Source organism: Montipora foliosa, chromosome 13 (assembly GCF_036669935.1).
Source record: "Montipora foliosa isolate CH-2021 chromosome 13, ASM3666993v2, whole genome shotgun sequence".
Taxonomy (NCBI): Eukaryota; Metazoa; Cnidaria; class Anthozoa; order Scleractinia; family Acroporidae; genus Montipora; species Montipora foliosa.
Window position 1 is genome coordinate 28,803,661 of NC_090881.1, and position 19,162 is coordinate 28,822,822.

At 38.0% G+C, this 19,162-nt stretch overlaps 2 protein-coding genes across 2 annotated transcripts in view; both read right to left on the bottom strand.

The window, feature by feature from the left end:
* Nucleotides 1-2,022: 2,022 nt before the first annotated feature.
* On the bottom strand, nucleotides 2,023-13,208 carry LOC137982284 (arf-GAP domain and FG repeat-containing protein 1-like). Its single transcript, XM_068829361.1, has 7 exons — nucleotides 13,030-13,208; nucleotides 12,817-12,910; nucleotides 10,052-10,288; nucleotides 7,197-7,392; nucleotides 5,555-5,863; nucleotides 4,070-5,166; nucleotides 2,023-2,461 (listed from the first exon to the last, which is right to left on the bottom strand). Exons 1-7 carry the CDS (start codon nucleotides 13,191-13,193, stop codon nucleotides 2,405-2,407), a joined length of 2,154 nt encoding a protein of 717 aa, XP_068685462.1. The 5' UTR covers nucleotides 13,194-13,208; the 3' UTR covers nucleotides 2,023-2,404.
* Nucleotides 13,209-16,908: 3,700 nt separating this feature from the next.
* LOC137982766 (tyrosine-protein kinase HTK16-like) overlaps nucleotides 16,909-19,162 on the bottom strand; it is an 18,257-nt gene continuing 16,003 nt past the window's right edge. The window contains exon 13 of the mRNA XM_068829916.1: nucleotides 16,909-18,301. Within this exon, the coding sequence (XP_068686017.1) occupies nucleotides 18,107-18,301 (195 nt within the window). The 3' untranslated portion in view covers nucleotides 16,909-18,106. The remainder of the gene's footprint in view (nucleotides 18,302-19,162) is intronic.

Consider the following 19,162-nt stretch of genomic DNA (forward strand, 5'->3'; position numbering starts at 1 on the left):
GATAAGGGAAACAAGTGCAAGGTTACTGTCTTATTCACGAGACGCACGTGTGATTAGCACGCAGAAAGAGATGCTTACTTGCAAGTTAGCAATCTTATCAGAAAATGATCACAGTTTTACTAGTCTGTCAGGACAGCAATACAACTCAATACTTAAATTGCACATTAAACCACATTAAAAGGTAGCCTATATGCAGAAAGCATCATTTCTCACAGTTGTCCAAAGAAGAGAGTGCTGGCTGCATACAGTCAACTACAAAATAATATTTGTCTTGATTGCTCTTTCCAATGATGCCCCTAATCAAAAATCTTCTCAGACAGTCTAGTTTTGGTAACATCTAAGTACATTATCTTTTTTGGCCACAAGGGGGATCAGGCTGGATTATTTGTTATAAGATCAAAATTTCCCTCCAGAGTTATAACCAAATTAAGTACTTGTCATGTTTTGGTAGCACAGTCCAGCTAATGGATTTTAAAGAAATTTGTGTGCCAGTAAAGGGGCCTCAGAAATAATATACCGGTAGAATACATTGCATGGGTAGAAATCAGAACACAATTATTACAACAACAAATAGCACAAAATTGCACTCTTAATGGCAACAGGAATTAGAAAAGACTGATTATGTTAGTGCTTCAAATTTTGAAAGTTACTGAGCTGTTTTGAAGCAACAAGGATGACAAAGATATGTTTAAAATAGCATTTTAGCAAGTGTTTGACAATCTTCCTGTGAATCTCCATAAAAACGAAGAATTTCTAACTTCTATTTCATGTATTCCTATTCTGGAATAAGGTCAATCAAATGCACCCTAAGATTTCTTTCCTGGATTTGGTGTCATATATTTACACACAATGCCTGAGCTCTAAAGCCTTTTTAGAAACTGAGAGCAAAGACTGTGCTTTTAAGAGGGCTATAAACCTCAGGGCAAATTGCACTTTCTGTTGTCACAGTTCCACCAACAATTGCCTTGGTAATCAGTTTGATCAGGAGTTTACTGCAAAAGGACCTGTTCAATGTGTACATTGAGTTTATTATTGGTCCTCTACTCTGTTTTAGTAACTTTTTTTCAAGGTACTCTGGTTTTCCTTCCTTCTTAAAAAAGAATATTTCCAAACTCTAACATGATCAAAGTTGAATGGATGAGCATTCAGTAAATGACGGTCCAACATAAAAATTCCACTTGTCATAATATGGTTGGTAGTTTACAGAAATACCATCAAAGGAATGCCTGATGAACAGGTTTGTTTACACCCACAGAAAATGAACTTTACTACATGTACTTTCATACAAGGATTACACTGACATTTCAAACGCTAAATCACATACAAATTGCACTACAGTTGTGGCTCAAAGTTCTCTCGAACAAAGTCACGGGAGAGCTAAGGAGTTGGAGCACAATGTTATTGTCATGGAACAATATTATCAATGGAGAACGATATCAACAATTTAAGCATTATTAGTGTTATTAGTGTTATTATTATTATTATGTCGCAAACACTATTTACCTAGAGAAGAATCAGATGTTAACAACTTAGAATCATAGTTTCATTTCATGACAAAAGATACTTTATACTTTACAGTTGTGTGTAGTAGATAATGAATAACATTGAGGTTGAAGGTACTGAAGGTGAACCTGTTCATACAACCTGTACTGCTTTTCTCTCGTGAATTACCAAGTGACACTAAATTTTCGGGGCTTCCACTTTATACAGTTGCTTTTGTAATTGGCAAAAAAAAGTTACTGCAGACAAAAAAACAATTATTATAACATTAACCCCCCAAAATTTAGTGCACCGTGGATACTCTGAAATTAAAAATTCCTGCTTAATAATTCCTAATCAAAATGGAATCATTTGACTTAAAAATAATGTCCTTTTGTCCAGAAGAAAAATGATAAAATTACAGACAAAACGTTTGTATTTCAATTTTGCAAGTAATCATATGATAAAAAAATCACTTCCATTTGAAGATTTCTTTCCACAAAAATGCCAGTCCCAATCAAAATTTTTTTTCAACGTAAGTCACAAAAAAATCACTGATATACAAAATAAACTACCAAAGATTTCAAGTCAAGTCACACAGGTTGCATTTTGCATTAGAAAAGCAGTAAAGTTTGTATGCTTTTATTCAAAGGCCAAGTAACTAATCACACAACTGCAAAATGCCATATATACTTCTAACTAGGAGAATATTACAGTTACACTGTTAAGGAGTCAATTAAAAAATGTCCTATGGCAAGATGAAAGTAAAACAGTACACCCCTCAAGACAAAAAGATCATGCTATCATTCTTAATCCAGCAGCATTATTTGACCTTTTTATCTGTTATTATGAGTTCAACTGACTTTGTCACCATTTCATCTCCTTGCTCAAATCTTGACGAAACTGATGTGAGGTGGCTTACAGCCTACATAAAAGGATTTGTAGATTGTCCTGGCCGTTGCATACCTTGAGGTCCAGCATTCTAGAGTGGAAAAAATCATGGTTAGGACACACACTAATATCTAACAAACACAATGGACAAAAATGGGAGCAGTGGACTGATATTTTTGATAACACCACTTCCTAGATTATATATTAATTATTAATAGACTTTGCAGAACTGTATGTAAAGAGTAAGCTGGGAATTAGGCTGAAAATGTAACACCTCCCAACATGCAAAGCAGCTATGAACCTGGATAAGACAACCTGTGGTTGGCTACTTTCAATCAGTTTGATTCCAGAAGAGCAAGTTTAAAAACAAAAATAATAATAAATAGCTCCTGTAGCCAGCTTTCTTAAGTGAACAATCCAGGTGTACGGTATTTAACAACTATTCACCACAGTGTAGGTAGCTAGTGGTAGATATTTACAGAGCTGGGAAAATTGTTTTAGTATAAATATACTAAAACAAATTAAGTGAAGCTATGATCTTCGCAGTTATGTGCGCAATTTTTGCAATTGCGTAGAGAAGCCTGAAAAGCCCCGTTGAGGTCCCGAAATTTTCAGGCTTCTCTACGCAATTGCAAAAATTGCGCTCATAACTGCGAAGATCATAGCTTCACTTGATTTCATATCCGCAGTTCATATATGATTTATTAATTATATACCATTTCATCATAAACTAAAACAGTGAGATAACATAGCACAAAAAGATGATTTTAACTCATTTATTCCTGCAACGATTACAACATTTTCAGGAGCAAATCCTGCCCAAGTTGCTTGAAGGTGGATAGCAAACTTGAGGATAATTATTCAGGGTTTGAGTAGCCAATCAGAGTGTGTCTTCAACACTATACACTACTTTAGTTTATTATACTAAAAGATTATAATTATTGACATAATTAACTATCAGAGTGACTATTGACCCCATTGAATCCATCCCTTGATGTCCAGCTTTGTGTCAGAGTTGTTTGTATGGGCTCATTTCCATGTCCAGCGATAACAAGCAGATCAATTCCATGGTGCCTGAACCCGCCAGACTTCATAGTTTACTCTGTCTAATGCCAGACAATTTTACTCATCAGTGGGGAACCCCTGGGAGTCAATGGCTTAATAGGCTCTACAAATTACACTCTGATAGATAATTCGTCAATATGTATAGTGCCACGCAAGGTCTATATGCTTACCATTATTCTTCAATGAATGTCACAGTTCCCGTGGGTATATATATTTAAGACACACTACAATAACAAAATGCAAGAGACGATCCACGTGACAGACAACTCCTGTAGGACTAAACCAATGGTGACTAACGTACCATCTAATACAAACAACTTGTGTGGTGCTCAACGCGACATGAATGGGGAGAGTTGTTGCTATTCGCCAATCCAGATGAAGGATATAACTGTAAGCAGACAGTATTAAAGACAAGGATAAAGGAACTCAGTTCCAATTGTTAGAATATGGGAGTCCATTCATGTTTCGTTTGCGTCGCGTAATGTATACGAAATAATGTGACATATAGGGGATAGCTCTAACGAGTCACGCTCCATTAACTACAATTTACAATGTTGTTGTAATGCTTTATTAAAAAAGCCAAACACACAAATTAAAAGAATCTACTTATGGAAAGGTTGCTCAAACAACATACCATAAAAGGATTTGCTTGTTGACTTTGTTGCCAACTGCCAAACTGTTGCATTTGCTGTTGTCCGAACTGGCCAACCCCCATTGTTGACATGCCACCACCAAATGACGCTGCTCCACTCTGATTTCCAAAGCCACTTGATAATTGTCCACCAAAGCTTCCAGAACTTCCAAAACCACCACCTTGCTGTTGGCCTCCAAAGCCACTGGCATTCGACATTGGATTTGACCCAAATCCACTCCCTAAGGATGCAAACCCAGCATTTGGCTGAGTACCACCAAAGGCTTGGTTGCCACCAAAGCCTGGTTGGTTTCCACCAAAGCCTGGTTGGTTTCCACCAAAGTTCATTTGACTTTGCATTTGAGGCTGTTGTTGTTGCTGTTGCTGTTGACCACCACCACCACCCATTTTTCCAAACTGTGTCCATGCCATTGCAGTCATCCCAGCACCTCCAAAGCCGAGATTCTGTTGTGGTGAAGATGAAGGCATCCCGGTATTTTGTGCCCTGCCCATTTGCTGCTGTCCAGACATGCCTCCCCAACTAGGCTGCTGTGTTCCACCAAACGACGATTGCTGGGCTGATGCAAAGCTACCAAAACCTCCAGCAAGCTGACTACTACCAGAAAAGGGAGTATTTGATGGCTGTGCACCAAATCCTGAAGTAGCCGACTGATTACCAAATGTGGAAGCCATTGGCTGAGCACTACTGAAATTTCCAAACCCTCCTCCTGTCCCAGTTGTAGATTGCATACCACTGCCAGGGCTCATGCTTCTCGACGGACCATTAACCTGTCCGCCAAGGCCCTGAAATGGATTAGATGGCTGCTGTTGAGCTTGTTGAAAGCCTCCGGTTCCTGTGCCAGATGTTGTGCTTGAAAAAGGGTTGGGTCCACTTGACATCCCAAATGACGATGTTCCTGTTGAACCGAAACCTGATGCAGAACTGATACTGGAGTTACTGCTACCGCCGGTTGATGGACCAAACAAGTTGTCTAACTCACTCAGTGCTGCATACTTGTCACCCATTGATACAGAACCCCCTGAAGCAGAAACTAGCGGCCCAAACCCAGCATTTGATGCTGCTGATGGTTGTGAAGGAACTATCATTAAAAAAAAATAAAAACCATCAGAAGCTGTTGTGTGGTCATAACATTAAAGGTGAGTGAATTTACATTGTGTTTGAATCGCTCATTTCAGTGTCTAACTTACTTTTTGGTTACTTCATTAGTAATTTCTGGATTATGGTAAAATTAACTTGAAAGCTGATAATTTGGGAAAGAGTGGGATTAAAACTAATGTTCGAGATCCCATTAAAACAACCTTTAACAAGACAGTGAGGGGTTGCTGTTCATTGGAGCAATGAATTTTATTCCACGGAGTATTTGTTCGAAACACAAAGCAATTCAGACAACTCTTGATTTTCACAATTTTATCGAAAGATGTGAAGTTCATAATATTTCCAATACTGGATCCTGTTAAGTCCCTAACCTGTTGATGTCTGAGATGCAAATGCATTGAATCCTCCTGAGGAAGCTGGTGGTGATCCAAATGCATCAAAGAAGTTGGGCTGCTGTTGTTGTTGTGTGACATCTTGCTGTTGTTGTTGTTGTTGTTGTTGTTGTTGTTGCTGAGATGATGCACCAAACGCTGCAAAACCTGACTGTGTTTGCTGGACAGGATTATAAGGAGCTGAAGATCCAAAAGGGTCAAATGTATTTTGAGCAGGGGCTGTGGAGGGTGCCCCAAATGCATCAAATGAACCAAACCCACCTTGCTGTGGAGGTGACCCAAACTGGCCTGTGAATAATAACAAACAATTTGATGGTGTAAGGTTGTCAGCGAGAGGTTACTCCTGAAAGAGATTGTTGTGGTCGCATTGGGCAACAACATGATAACCTAAGGCCATTTCAAGATGACTCAAGTTGCTAGTCATTCAGCTCTTCTCAGGATTATATTCATAAACAAATGGGGGGTAGTACTAAGTGACTTGAACATATGTTAATCTTTTCATATTTACAAAGGATACAAGAAATATGATTATTAACACTTCAAAATTCTTTCATTTTCATTTTTAGTGCAGGAATTAACAAATCAAGCCACAACAAAAAGCCAAAGAATCACAAAACATGATTGACCTTTAAGTTTGCCCTCAGCATCAAGGGAGTTACTCTCTCATAATTATTTTGATCCCATAGGGCAACTTCTAACACACTGGAAAAACCTTACAGTCAAGCTATGTCATTCATGATCTGTACTTTTGAAATTTGAACTGAGTATGCAAATCTGCATGTCAATTTTGAAGTTTGCTCTCAAGATCCTGAATTTCCAATGCATATTTCCCTGATAGACCACAAATAGTTAGCCATGAACTTTTATTTATTATAAAATAAACAGTGTTTGAAAAGTGAAAACTATTTGAAGCGTTTGATGAATTATCGTTCAGTTATTGTGCATTTTTGCTACCAACTTTTGGAAAATCTTCATGATACGATTCAAATCTTGGAAGCTCCAAAAAAGAATTCAGACCCTCATTTCAGTCTCATGGACAGTGGTCAAGTGTGACATAGCTCGACTGTAATGATTCATTAGCCAAAGAAAGTGACTTAACATTGAGTCAAGAGAAAAGCAAAAACACAGCTCAATAATGAAAATATGAGAAGGAAAAGGAAGAAGTGCATTGAGCTTGGAGAGTGACAAATGCAGAGCAATGACCTGGGCAACAGAAGGAAGGAGAAGTAAGATTCCACCCAATGTGACAAGAAGAAGGTCACAGTTTGATTCAAGATTTTAAGAAGTGTTTACGACAGTTACACAAGACAGAGCAATTTGGATAGTACTTTATTCAGTTACAGCTTCAGACCTTGTGGCCTTAAGGGTACACCAGCTTTGGTCCAAAAATAAAAGGGGAGTAAATGCCCCTTTCCTGAAACCGCTCTTGCCATTGTTAAATAAAGGGTGGCTTCAAAGTAAAATTATTAATATCCATCACATGTTCCCTTTGCCATGGAGTATGGTGCAGAATTTTAAAGCAACATCACTTATAAGAGACACCTACGAAGGGTTACGGGTTCATTTGAGAGCCCTGTTACATAACGTAACCTGAACTAGGATATTATTTTAAAATCCTGACCTTGTTGCTGTTGAGCAAATGGATCCCCACCCAAGTCACCAAGCAAATCTACAGACGGTGGCTTAACCTGTGGTACTGGTTGTGGCGCTGGTTGAGCTACTGGTTGTGCTTGCCCTGGGGGAGGCGCGACTGACACTGGCACTGAGCTTGAATTTGTTTGACTTCCTGTGCGAGGTCTTTCTCTTGTGGCCTGAGACTGGAAACAGTAAAGAAAATACAAACGATCTGCGACTGGGCAAAAAACTGTTTGAGACATAAACATTTGTTTCCTGCTCCGGAGGCATTATAAAAATTAAAAAGTTTTACAAACTCGGAGCTAAAAGTTAAAAATTTATGAAATATTTCGCCCGTTTTTTCAACCGGACTTCATCAGTCAATGATGTGAATGTCAAAAAGATGAATTTTAAAAAGGTTTTTAAACGCCTCTTGGGGGTTAGAATTGTGTCATAGATAGCTGCTAATTCGTAACCATTGTCTCTGTTTAACGCCGGTTTCATAAGTTTAATTTGAATAGCTTCTTTTATCCTGCGTTTGAAGGTGTTAACTTCCGTTGATAGTACTTTTGTCTTATTTGGGTCCACCGAGTGGCCCTCCAGGCGACAATGCTCTTGAATAGCTGATGAACTTCTTGATTTTAAAATTCATCTTTTTGACATTCACATCATTGACTGATGAAGTCCGGTTGAAAAAACGGACAAAATATTTCATAAATTTTTAACTTTTAGCTCCGAGGTTTGTAAAACTTTTTAATTTTTATTTTTTGTTTGAGACATGTCCCTAAAAATAGAATGCCTACAATCTACCGTTTGAACATTTGGCCACCTTGTTTATTAGCTCTACTACATCCTCCCTGCCTCTAAGTAAAGGAGCACTTATATTCAGCTGATGTGTTGGCCAATACGTCGGCCGACTGTCGGCCAACACGTTGGCCACTGGTTAATCTTATAACATGACTTATTTGGGCCTTATTGAACTGTTGAAATCCCAAACACGTCAGTCTACCTGCAAATTAACTCCCCACTTTGGTAACCGACGGGTTGGTAGGATCGGCCCAATTAAGTCTAAGCCTTTGCTACCTACCTCTAACAATAAGGTTATGATAAAGGTTAGTGTTATTTTTAGGTCAGGATAAATGCAACAGTTTATCGTTACCTGAGGAGCAGCATTTGGGTAACACTTTGTGACGTTAATTGCCTGTATTCTGAGACTCAAGTGACGTTGACATTGGTGAGAAGAGCAAGGGGACACTTCATGATGCTAAATTGACAGAAGCGCGCATCTCATTTGGGGCATTTCTCAACACAAAGGAGAGTAGGATTGGTGCAGTTGTGAGACCACTTACCTTCTGCACACGAGAATTGAGTTTGTTGGTTCTCTACTATTCTCTAAGAGGTTTACCTTACTAAGATACTCTGGTTTTCCCCTTATCTCATCAAAAACAACAATTTGATTTGGTCTGCCTTAATTAGATTTGCATTATCCCCAATCTGAAGAGCATTTGTTTTGGCTATAAGACCTTGAGTTATTAATAAAGGGATTTTCCTCTCCTTTTTCTTCTACTTCTTCTCCTTCTTCTCATTGTTTTTATTATTACTATTATTATTGTTGATGTTATTTTTTCTACATTCTTTTAACATCGCATGTCCATAGTTTCAGGATAGCAACAGTATTAAAATAAATTTAAGACTCACAGGACAACTTATTAAAGGCATGTTTTGGCATGACTCATGCCATCATCAGTTTAAATTTAAATTTTTGAATTGTAATGTAATTAAATCATGATGTATGGATAAAGTACATACACACATACTTAATTGACCACTACCCATAGGGGCTTCTCAGGGCCAATGAAACACAGTCACGGCAGAACAGAACATTCAACAACAACTGTTAAGAATCCCAACTGCGCTGGAGGCAAGCTAGTTGGGTATTTACAAGTGCAGCTGAGAAGTTGAATCAGGGAAAACTACCAGGAACAAATTCAACCAGTGGTCAGAACGTGCGTTGAACCTGGGATCCCTGGATCTCAAGGCAAGCGCCCTACCACTGGATCACACTGCCTCTTAATTGAATGTAAAGAATACAGCCCGCATTAAACTGATGATAGCATGAGTCATACTGAAGCATGTCGTTAAAAGTTGTCTCGTGAGTTTTGCAGCACGACGATTTTGTGACAAAGATTTGCAAAAGTGGGACTAAATTTTTGTACCTTGTCACAAAATTGTGACTAGATTTTTTCGTTAATTTAAAGCGCTGCAGTGGCAATTCAACTTTAAACCAAGATTAATACACAATAATTAAAACAAGGGAGTTATAAACTTTCTTACCTGCACTGTTTCAGGGCTAAAACTTGGCAGTTGCCAGGCCGCCTGTGGCTACTAACCTTTAAGACATCCAGGTCGACTAAAATTGGGGTGTAATCGCTGATATGCGACTAAGATTCCATAGAATTCAGCTTGATATATTGCAAAGTGCAAAGTTGAAATACGCATAAAATAACAAGTTGTTTAATTAAGCGACCTATCAGTTCTTTTCCCCAACTTAAATTTCACTGAATCCTGCCTACTGTTAGTATTTATGTGGAAAATTCAAAGAGGAATTAACTGTTAAGAATTCTGAGGCAATCGATCCAAAATGAGACGCCATTTTGATTTTTCTGTTGCCACATAACTCCAGCCTCCCCCAAAGTGCTTTGCTGTTGTTTTAAAAATCCTTGAGATCAACTAATGGAAATCCAGGGCCACTTAATTATGTCCCAGGTGACCATGAAATCAAAGAAAGTTGCCTGGCTCGTCACCAAGCATTGGGTTAAGTTTTAGCCCTGCTGTTTTGTTTATTTATTTATTTTGCATTACCTGTAATGAAACTTGCACTGTTACAGTTGGAGCATTTTCTCCTAGAAGCTGTTTTAGTGGCTTTGGTTCGGGTGCTGATTGAGTTGTACTGTTGGCAGTAACTTGCTGTGGTGGAATGTACCATCTCTTTCGTTCATATTTCTGTACCATGAAATCCTTTATTTTTTGTTCATCTCTAGTCTCTGGTTCTGCTGGCATAGAAGAGTTCCACAACCCTAGCCAAACTTTTTTACAATACTGCAAATCAAATATTCAGAAATAAGCACTACAATTACAAAGACAAAGACACTAATACTTTGCTAAATCTCATTAGAAATGTTATACCACAAGAAAAGTTCACATTTATTAAAAGTATCACAGGGGAGGTTATGAGTTGTGAAAATTGTTATGAAGGAAAATAATTAGTGGTATCCCTGCACATGTGCAGTCGGTTTCTATAGAGCATGAGGTGTTTAAGTTTAATATTTGTTTAAAGTGTGGTAACATTAAATTGTTCAAGTTTCATCAATTTTATTGTGGACTCATTATCTTGAACCTATTATCCTGAAGAACAAAAATTATTACAATACTTTGATGTTAATGACAGATCAACTTCGTGCTGAATGACAGAACAGATTAATTCTCTTACAAAGAAGTTTCAAAGACATTTAAATGAAAGATCTTAAGCACTTCTCACCAAGGAGGATAAACCCACTCCAAGCTCAGGTGAGCTTGTTTTAGAAATGCACTGTATCCAGTAGTGGTTTTAAAGTGCCCCTGTGACCAAAAAATCAATTCATATTTTTCTTTGGATTTCAAAACTATGTTAACAAAACACTAAGTGACCCACGTTTTAAGCCTTGATTTCAAAAAGACACTTCTTTATTTTAACCGTAATTTTCCTATTTAATGGTCTGCCATTACTAACATTATGTTCTTGAGAGAGCTGGATCGAGGATAAAATGACGTCAAAGGCTCACTAGTCTAAGAATGCAATACGTGTGTACGCCGCAGAATTAATATGCAGCACGGGGGTTTTGGGCTTTCAGACTTTTAAACTCACCCTTAGCATATATAATAAGCTGCGGTCACACGCTGAAATTTTAAGCTAGTGAGCCTCTGACGTCACTTTTCCCTGGATCCAACCCTCTGAGGTCCAATCGGTCAGTTTTGAACATGAGTAATGGCGGACCGTGAAATCAAAAACTTACACTCAAAGTAAACGGCCTTTGGATAAAAATCAAAGCTCAAAATTTTGCCAATCAGGTGTTAAGCAAACACACTTTCAAAATCTGAAGGAAAAAAGGAAGTAGTTTTTTTGATCACAGGGGCACTTTAAGTTAACCAAACTACCAAAAGCTTCTTCCCAATGATGATGTTTATGCTTGTTTTATGAACTAATGAAATGTGACCATTCAACAATATTGAAAGCTATTAATATCACAATTTTTTTATGTTACACAGGAAATTATAAATAATAATCAGTATTGACAGAACAAGACAGTGAGGAACTGCTTGTTATAAGGCATTATCCTGAGAAGAAACAATAATTACTATTAAGGAGAGCTGTTATATACAGCTGCTCATAACAAAGAGACTTGCTCATGCAAAGAGTAAGATATGTATATTAAGCATTACATCATCTACATCCAAGTTAAAACTATTAGCCTTGGTTGAGTAACAGCATGGCATGTAAAATATCACCAACATTCAAAATCTATTCATTATAAAAGCAATTTTTTACATGCAAGCCAATACACATAATTGTATTAATTTCAATGAGAATTCTCTGCCAGCCTACAGCACAGTTAGGGGGTGCAACCATTGAAGAAAGCAAGCAAATTAACTCAAAGAGTACAGTACACCACTGCATAATACAAGAGTCCACATGCAACATTAATTTTGACAATCACAAGTGCATACACTCACAAGATGTTGATGGTCATGACTAACTACTTAAAGTTTTATTTCAGGCCTACATAAAGAATTTTGATTTAAAAGCATGCGTCTACCTGTGCTGTATTTTGATAATATCATTATTAATTCACTTGTAATAATTAACTTAACAATGGAAATAGTTTAGCATGCTTAATTTTAAGAGCCATTACAAGAAAGCTAAAAAGGAGGAAAAATATCAAACTTTGTAAAGACTCCAGACTTGACGTGTGACAAAACTGTGAAGCCACTGCAGTATTTTTTCCACAAAATGCTCAGTCACCATTAAAATATTTTTGTGTACAAATGCAAAATGAATGGGTATATTCCTCAAACTAATTGCAAATTAAACCTGCTGTCTCTCCTAATAAAATTAAAATGAGTAAGATTTTGTGTGTGAAGTTGTCAATTACAAAAACTGTCAAAAATGTGAAGACAAAAATACTTAACTTATAAATGTTTAGGGCTGACATGAACTACATATCTCACTATTTCTATAAGATTTGCGCTTTCAGCAAAGAGATCGTACTGTTCTTGGCAATAACAACCACTTTTGTGACTAGTTTTGGCCCGAATCATTTCGTTTACGTAAAAAAATCACCTTGCAAAATATTGATCGAACTCCTAAAAGAATAGAAGAGGTTTCGAAGTGTGACGCTTCAATGTATAGTACAAGTTGACTTTACTGCCAGAAGATTGTAGAATAAGGATGAAAGAGATGAAGAAAAGCTGGGAAAATCTGACATTCTCCTGCAGAAAGAATCACACTTGCAATCATCCGCTATTTTCTAAACTACAAAATTGAACTTTAGCGAAAACCATGAAGCTTGTAACACAGTCTGATCTGGTACCTCATTTCCCTGCCCTTGGAGAGTCTCAATTTCTTGCGGTGTAAAGCTGGTCATCGAAATTGATTTAACTCTATGAGGAGGGTTTAACCCTCGCCTGTTAAATGATAAAACAAACAAGAATTAGCCGGTAATATTGAAATGAAAGCTTAATAATCATACTCTGCACAAGGTACAAACTGAACCCTCTTACTGTTAGAGGTGGTCTCTACTCACAAAATGCCGCTACAAGATGTACAGACGAAAGATCCTATTGTCATGTTGACATATGTAGGCCCTCTCTGTCCGCAATCGAAGCATTTTTTGTTGTGCGGTAGACCTGCGAGATCTCGAAGAAGTTTCAAGTTCTTCTCGTCCTGCTTTTTCTTAACAGCAGCCATTATGGATGTCTTCTCCACGGCGTGCTACGCACTGCGCAAGACCATTGTTGTGCATTACAGGGGAGGGGTGGAATAATTTTATTTGGTCACGCAATTGTAGTCACGTTTCTCGAAACTGATGTTGTTTCCTGCACAGTAATTAGGGATGTCAACTCTCCCGGATAATCCGTGAAACTCCAGATTTTGGACTGTATCTCCTGGTCTCAAGATGATACAGTGAAATCTCCACGATTAATCGCCGAAGTTTGTCATTTCTGGAGAGAATCGACTTTCACAACAATAAAATTTCAAATACTTTGTGTTGTTTCAGTTATTTTAACATCGATAAATCAAAATTCGAACGTTTCATGAACTCGTTGCCATTGACAGATTGCAATTTAAGCAATAATGTGATTTTTCCAAACTAAACCAACGGCGGGTCTAAAACACAGGTCACATTCCACAGGTCACTCATTGCAGGTCATTGTTTTACCTAACCTAACCTAACCTAACCTAACCAAAACCCTCAATTTGACTAACCCTAGGCCTAATTGGGGTTTTTAGGCCTATGGTTAGCCAAATTGAGGGTTTTGGGTCACTTTTAAAAAGGTCAAACAATGACCGGCAACGAGTGACCTGTGGAATGTGACCTGTGTTTTAGACCCGCCCCTAAACCAAATATTGCAATTCAAATGACAACTTTTTCGCCCGTTTTTTGCAGTATCTAAGTTATTGCTTCAATTGTTTAGTCTTTTGTTTTCAGCTAGAATAGCGAGCCAATCACATAGACCGAATGCATAAATGGCGGCCAAAAATGTATTCTTTTGTTTATGTGCTAATTAGACTTACAAGCCTCGTTTGCATGGACAAAATACAAAAGAATGTTGCTTGAGAGCGAGGCTAGTAAGTCTAATTAGCACATAAACAAAAGAATACATTTCTGGGCGCCATTTATGCATTCGGTCTATACGTTACGAGGGCTGTTAAATCATCCGTTTTTTTTACTTTTCCCCTAGGTTGCGTGAGGTCTTGTGTACTTGTGTCAAATTGCGGAGATTGAAGATGTCGATTGACTTTACTTCGCTTCAGAGGACTTTTGTTTTCCAACTTGTAAAGACAAATGTAGCTGAAAAAATCGTAAACATTCCCGATTTAAATATCATCTGTCGAAAGAAGTCAACAAGCATTTTTTTGCGTAAAAGACGTATATGACGTAATCAGAAATGACGTCGTCTAACATCCCACCCCTATCAATTCACAATATTTGAAGACTTTGGGGGTTGACAGCCCTGAATAATAATAATAAGAAGAAGAAGAACAACAACAACAACAACAACAAAAGAGAAAAGTCTGTCTAGTCTCAGTTTTAGTCAGTGCCTTAGGAATGGTCTCCAATGGTTTTGAAAAACATTTGGACAAACTAGATGCGAAAATGAGGCTGGAAGTTATTCAGAAGTCAGTATCGTTGGGTACGGCACGTATCCTGAAGAAAGTTCTGTCTTTATAGGACACGGGAGTTGGCCCTGCTTGGAACCTTTGGCGACTTGTTGTCGCCTGCTTCCAAGCGAGACATCCCAGATTCTTACGTCAAATCAGTGGATTCAATAATAATAATAATAATAATAATAATAATAATAATAATAATAATAATAATAATAATAATAATAATAATGCTATTCATTTAGTCTGGAAAAAGAAGAGGGAAAATGTCTAAATAATTGCCTGGTATTGAACTAAAAGCCACTTGCCCAAAAAAACCGTTTTAAAACCTCTCGTAGTAAAAAATGATTGCAGTAAACTTGACATTTTTTTCCATTCTGATTGGACAAAAGGAATACTACGGTCGATTCGCTACCAGGAAGATTCGCCACCAAAGGCGAATCCCTTGTAAACTGTGTACTTGGATGAAACACGTAGCAATAGCACTAACAAAGTATCTCCCTCAAGTAAAAACGCTTCAAACAGGGAAAACAGTATCAAACAAGCAAAGAAGGGTGGCGCAGGCGCACAATGGTGAGAGAACTCGCCTTGCACCAATGTGTTCCTGGCTTCGATTCCCAGACTCGGCGTCATATGTGGGTTCAGTTTGTTGGTCCTCTACTCTGCACAGAGAGGTTTTTCTCCGGGTAGCCGTGTTGCCCCCTCTCCTCAAAAACCAACATTTGACATGATTTGATTTAATTGTTAATTTCGGTTTACGGTGTTCCCAATTAGTGCTCAAGCACTAGAACGACGAAAGACACTTAAATAAAATTCCTTTCCTTTCCTTTTAGCACCAGAAGCAAGAAAAGAAGAGGAAGAAATGTCAGCATAACTGAGTAACCGAAGAAATGAACTTTTTTTGTCACACAAGCGTTCTCTCTATTGAGTGACAGTGGCAAGAATCTTTCACGGCACGTTTGTACCTTTACAACACGCATACACGCAATTACCTAGACTCGCTGGGTAGAGCGCATATTTCCTTTGCCGAAAACACTTCAGATTCTTAATTTCACTCATTGCATGACGCTATATCAATGTATAGAATGCGGATGCCTGCCTAATTTCATTTCCTGAACATGTTTGACTCTTCTAACGAATTGCGTCAGATTAAATAACGCTTTCACCTCGTTTTTCGAGTATTTCTAATGCAGACGAGGGGTTATTATCCACAGGGTGTAGCATTGCGTGTCCAGGGCCCGGGGGGGGGGGATTCCATATGGAACAGACGGGGATGCTCGTCGGAAATTTTGAATTTAATCACTAAGGGAGACCATTTGGGCGTGGCTCAAGCTTTTTGTGACCTCTAAAGGAGACCAATCTTGGCGTGGCTTAATGCAATTTCCAGGTAACACAATGTAGAAAAGAGGCAATTCAGTGCAAAAGGAAGTAAAAACCAAGTATTCTGGTCAATTATCAAAGAAAGCCACAGACGGCCAATCAAATGCGATCCCCGGGTAATGCAATTGTTGCGTGATTGCGTGATACCGTCGAGCATTTCTTCTGATGAATTATCATATCGGGATTCTTTCAAAGAGTACAAATTATTGCACTCACTCTCGTCCTTCAAACAATTTACTCGTTCTTATTTATTCCAAATTGGATTCGAAATCATGTGATTACCTATACTATACTTTTTGGGGAACGTCAACAAAAGAAGTTGAATCTAATAATCTTCTTCTTTAATCTCCTTTCCAAATACTTCTTTTTTTAAATTTACTTTCCAAACATCGAGCAACGCAATGTAAACGAGTGAGCGTGTTCATACCAGGATAATAAGTTAGCGTATTTACAATGTAAATGAAAATATTCTTCATTCTGATTGGCTAAGAGAAATGCAGTATTCAGGTGACACAGTGCAAAAAGAAATCGTTACTAAAAAAAATAAAGTTTTTCAAAGACAATGATTTGCACAAGCTCGAGCTAATATATTCCACATTGCACTCGAAGTCATGTGATTATCTATACAAATAAGCTTTCGTTCAAGTTGCAGTCATCGTTGCTTCAGTTCCTTAACGCCATTGTATGCAACCGGTAACAGTTGTACCTTTGTGAACGGCTTAACTCGACGAGAAAGAAAAATCCACACTTTCTATGCAAAGTCAAGAGACTTGACTTGACTGTTCTTGGGTGGTAGTCATTCACCTGAACCCACTAAAAGTACGACTCACAGAATTGCAAGGAACACAATTTTGTACAGAATTCTAAAAGCAATTACCACTTTTCATTAAAACTAGGAGAACTAAAGAAAATTGAATTTATAAAAGGTAATCAAATTTTATTCCGGCATTGAGAAGCAACCAGATAATTTTGAACTCACAGTGAACTAATAATATGTAGAATTTTAAACTAGGCGTCGGAATTAAGCACTAAAACGTTAAACAACGGAAAGATCGGACAAATAAAAATTAATTCATAAAACAAAAATATGTTCTTTTCAACAAGGTATCATTTTCGGGACAATGTCAGTAATTTGAAAAATAGCGCTTCAACTTGCGTATTCTTTGAAAATATAATGAAGCAGTTAATCTGGTACTTATGTTTGACGTGCGCAACTTTAAACCAGTAACTGTCACTGAATTTGAAAACTCCCCTCTTCTCCCCCCACCCCCCCCCCCCCCCTCCCTCTTATCACCTTTATAGTCTAGTCTACAGGAATGAGTCAAATACTAGTGGCTACTTTGGAATACCCGGCTCACTAATCGTACTGTACAATGAGCTGCCACCGCGGTCCGCAGTCCCATAGTCGATGAATGAAAATTGTTAAGTAAAATGAACTGCCACCACAGTCCGCTTTCCCGTAGTCGATTGTCAAAACACGACTGGGGGACTGCGGTGGCAGCTTTTTAAGTAAGACATTTAGTGGGCCAGGTATTCTGCAATCTAGCCCTGAAATCATTCCCGTACTCAATATTCCAAGGTCCCCACACACAAACCAACGTGTCGATCCTCTTTTTTGTAACCTCTTTATCAGCCCCCTTGAAATGGAATGGAAAAATAAAGCAGCGAGTTTGAGGAATGGGACACACCAGGCGTCTACTCCCTTGAATGCTCTCCGCTGTTGGTAGGCCTGCCCTAATTCAACAAAGCTTACTTTTATTATGCGCGGTGGCCTCATGGTTAGTGCGCTCGACTCCGGATCCAGTGGTCCGGGGAGATAAGCGTCGACCTGATGGGCCTTCTAGCAGGGCTCGTAGCAGACTTCACCTGCCTACCTACCTACCTACCTACCTACTATTTGAAAATAATAAGCGAACGTAAGATTTGACGAGTATACGAGTACAGCACACTAAAAGAAGTCCTCATATAAACTTAGCGTATTTTGAACAATCAAGAACGGAATTAGACGCTAAAGTTATTTTGAAACCCGCACTCAATTTAAATACGAAAATGGAGGGCTAGCGCTGGCAGTAAATTGATTAATAATAAGGCTATCTATATATTTCTGAAATCTGTTAGCTTGCACCTTTTAACGGCAGTTTCACATCAGCATAAAGAGGATTTGTACTAAAGATATTGTGTAATTGAGCAAAGGTAGGTCTCTTCTCGGGTTTTAAATCCCAGCATTGTAACATCAGAGAATATGTGTGATCTGGACAAGCTTCAGGTCTTTCAAGCCGTTTATTTTCCTCCTCAAGCATGCGTATAACCTGTGCAGGAAGAGAATATCATCATAAGAACGTGAGACTGGCTTGAGTATTCATTTAAAAAAAAGCAACTAAGCGAAGATTTATTTTGTCTGTTATTGTGCGTTGCCTTTGACGTTTTGAGATGAATATACTTCTGCGTTATCACGCGGCCTCAATAGTATTAAGCCTTTTGCTTTCTGTTATCCTTGGATATTATCACGATCATATCTCGGCAAGTTCAATAATAGTAATAGTAATAGTAATAATAATAATAACAATCATCATCATCATCATCATCATCTAATTAGACAATGCCAGAAATAGGTAATCTCACCGAACTGTGAGATTGTGAAAACAGTCTATTCATTGAACTGACTTTCCACACATTAGAGAAAACTGTCCATCTTAAGTCAAGAATATCGCTTTGAATTGTAAATTCCACATATTCTTTGTAAAATCTGAACTACTGAAAGTTTAGGAGAAACGAAATAATAATAATAATAATAATAATAATAATAATAATAATAGAACTTTTTCAAATGATAATGTTTAAAGCTGGGGTTGTGCACAAATGAAATCAAATGAAATTAATACATATGACTAAATCACATTAGGGCCGTTTATACGGGAGAAAATAAGCCGCGGCTTACATAAGACGCAAACACCCCGTATAAATGGTACAAAATCTACGTTCATGGCTTTCTCAAGCCGCGGCTTATCCTGGCCTGGGAGTTTATACTCGTATAAATAGTTCCTTTCGCGTATTATGTAGGCCGCGACCAGATTAAGTCGCGGCTTATTTTCTCTCGTATAAACGGCCCTATTGGTTCTTGAGGAGAGGGGAAAATCAGAGTACCCAGAGAAAAACTTCTCGGTGCAGAG

What these genes read in the sequence shown, in the direction of transcription:
- LOC137982284 (XM_068829361.1), bottom strand. Translation starts at nt 13,193, where the DNA reads ATGGCTGCTGTTAAGAAAAAGCAGGACGAGAAGAACTTGAAACTTCTT. An exon ending in ACATCTTGTAGCGGCATTTT is followed by an intron (nt 12,911 to 13,029) that starts GTGAGTAGAGAC and finishes ATCATTTAACAG; the next exon opens with GCGAGGGTTAAACCCTCCTC. An exon ending in TGCATCTCAGACATCAACAG is followed by an intron (nt 5,167 to 5,554) that starts GTTAGGGACTTA and finishes TTTTAATGATAG; the next exon opens with TTCCTTCACAACCATCAGCA.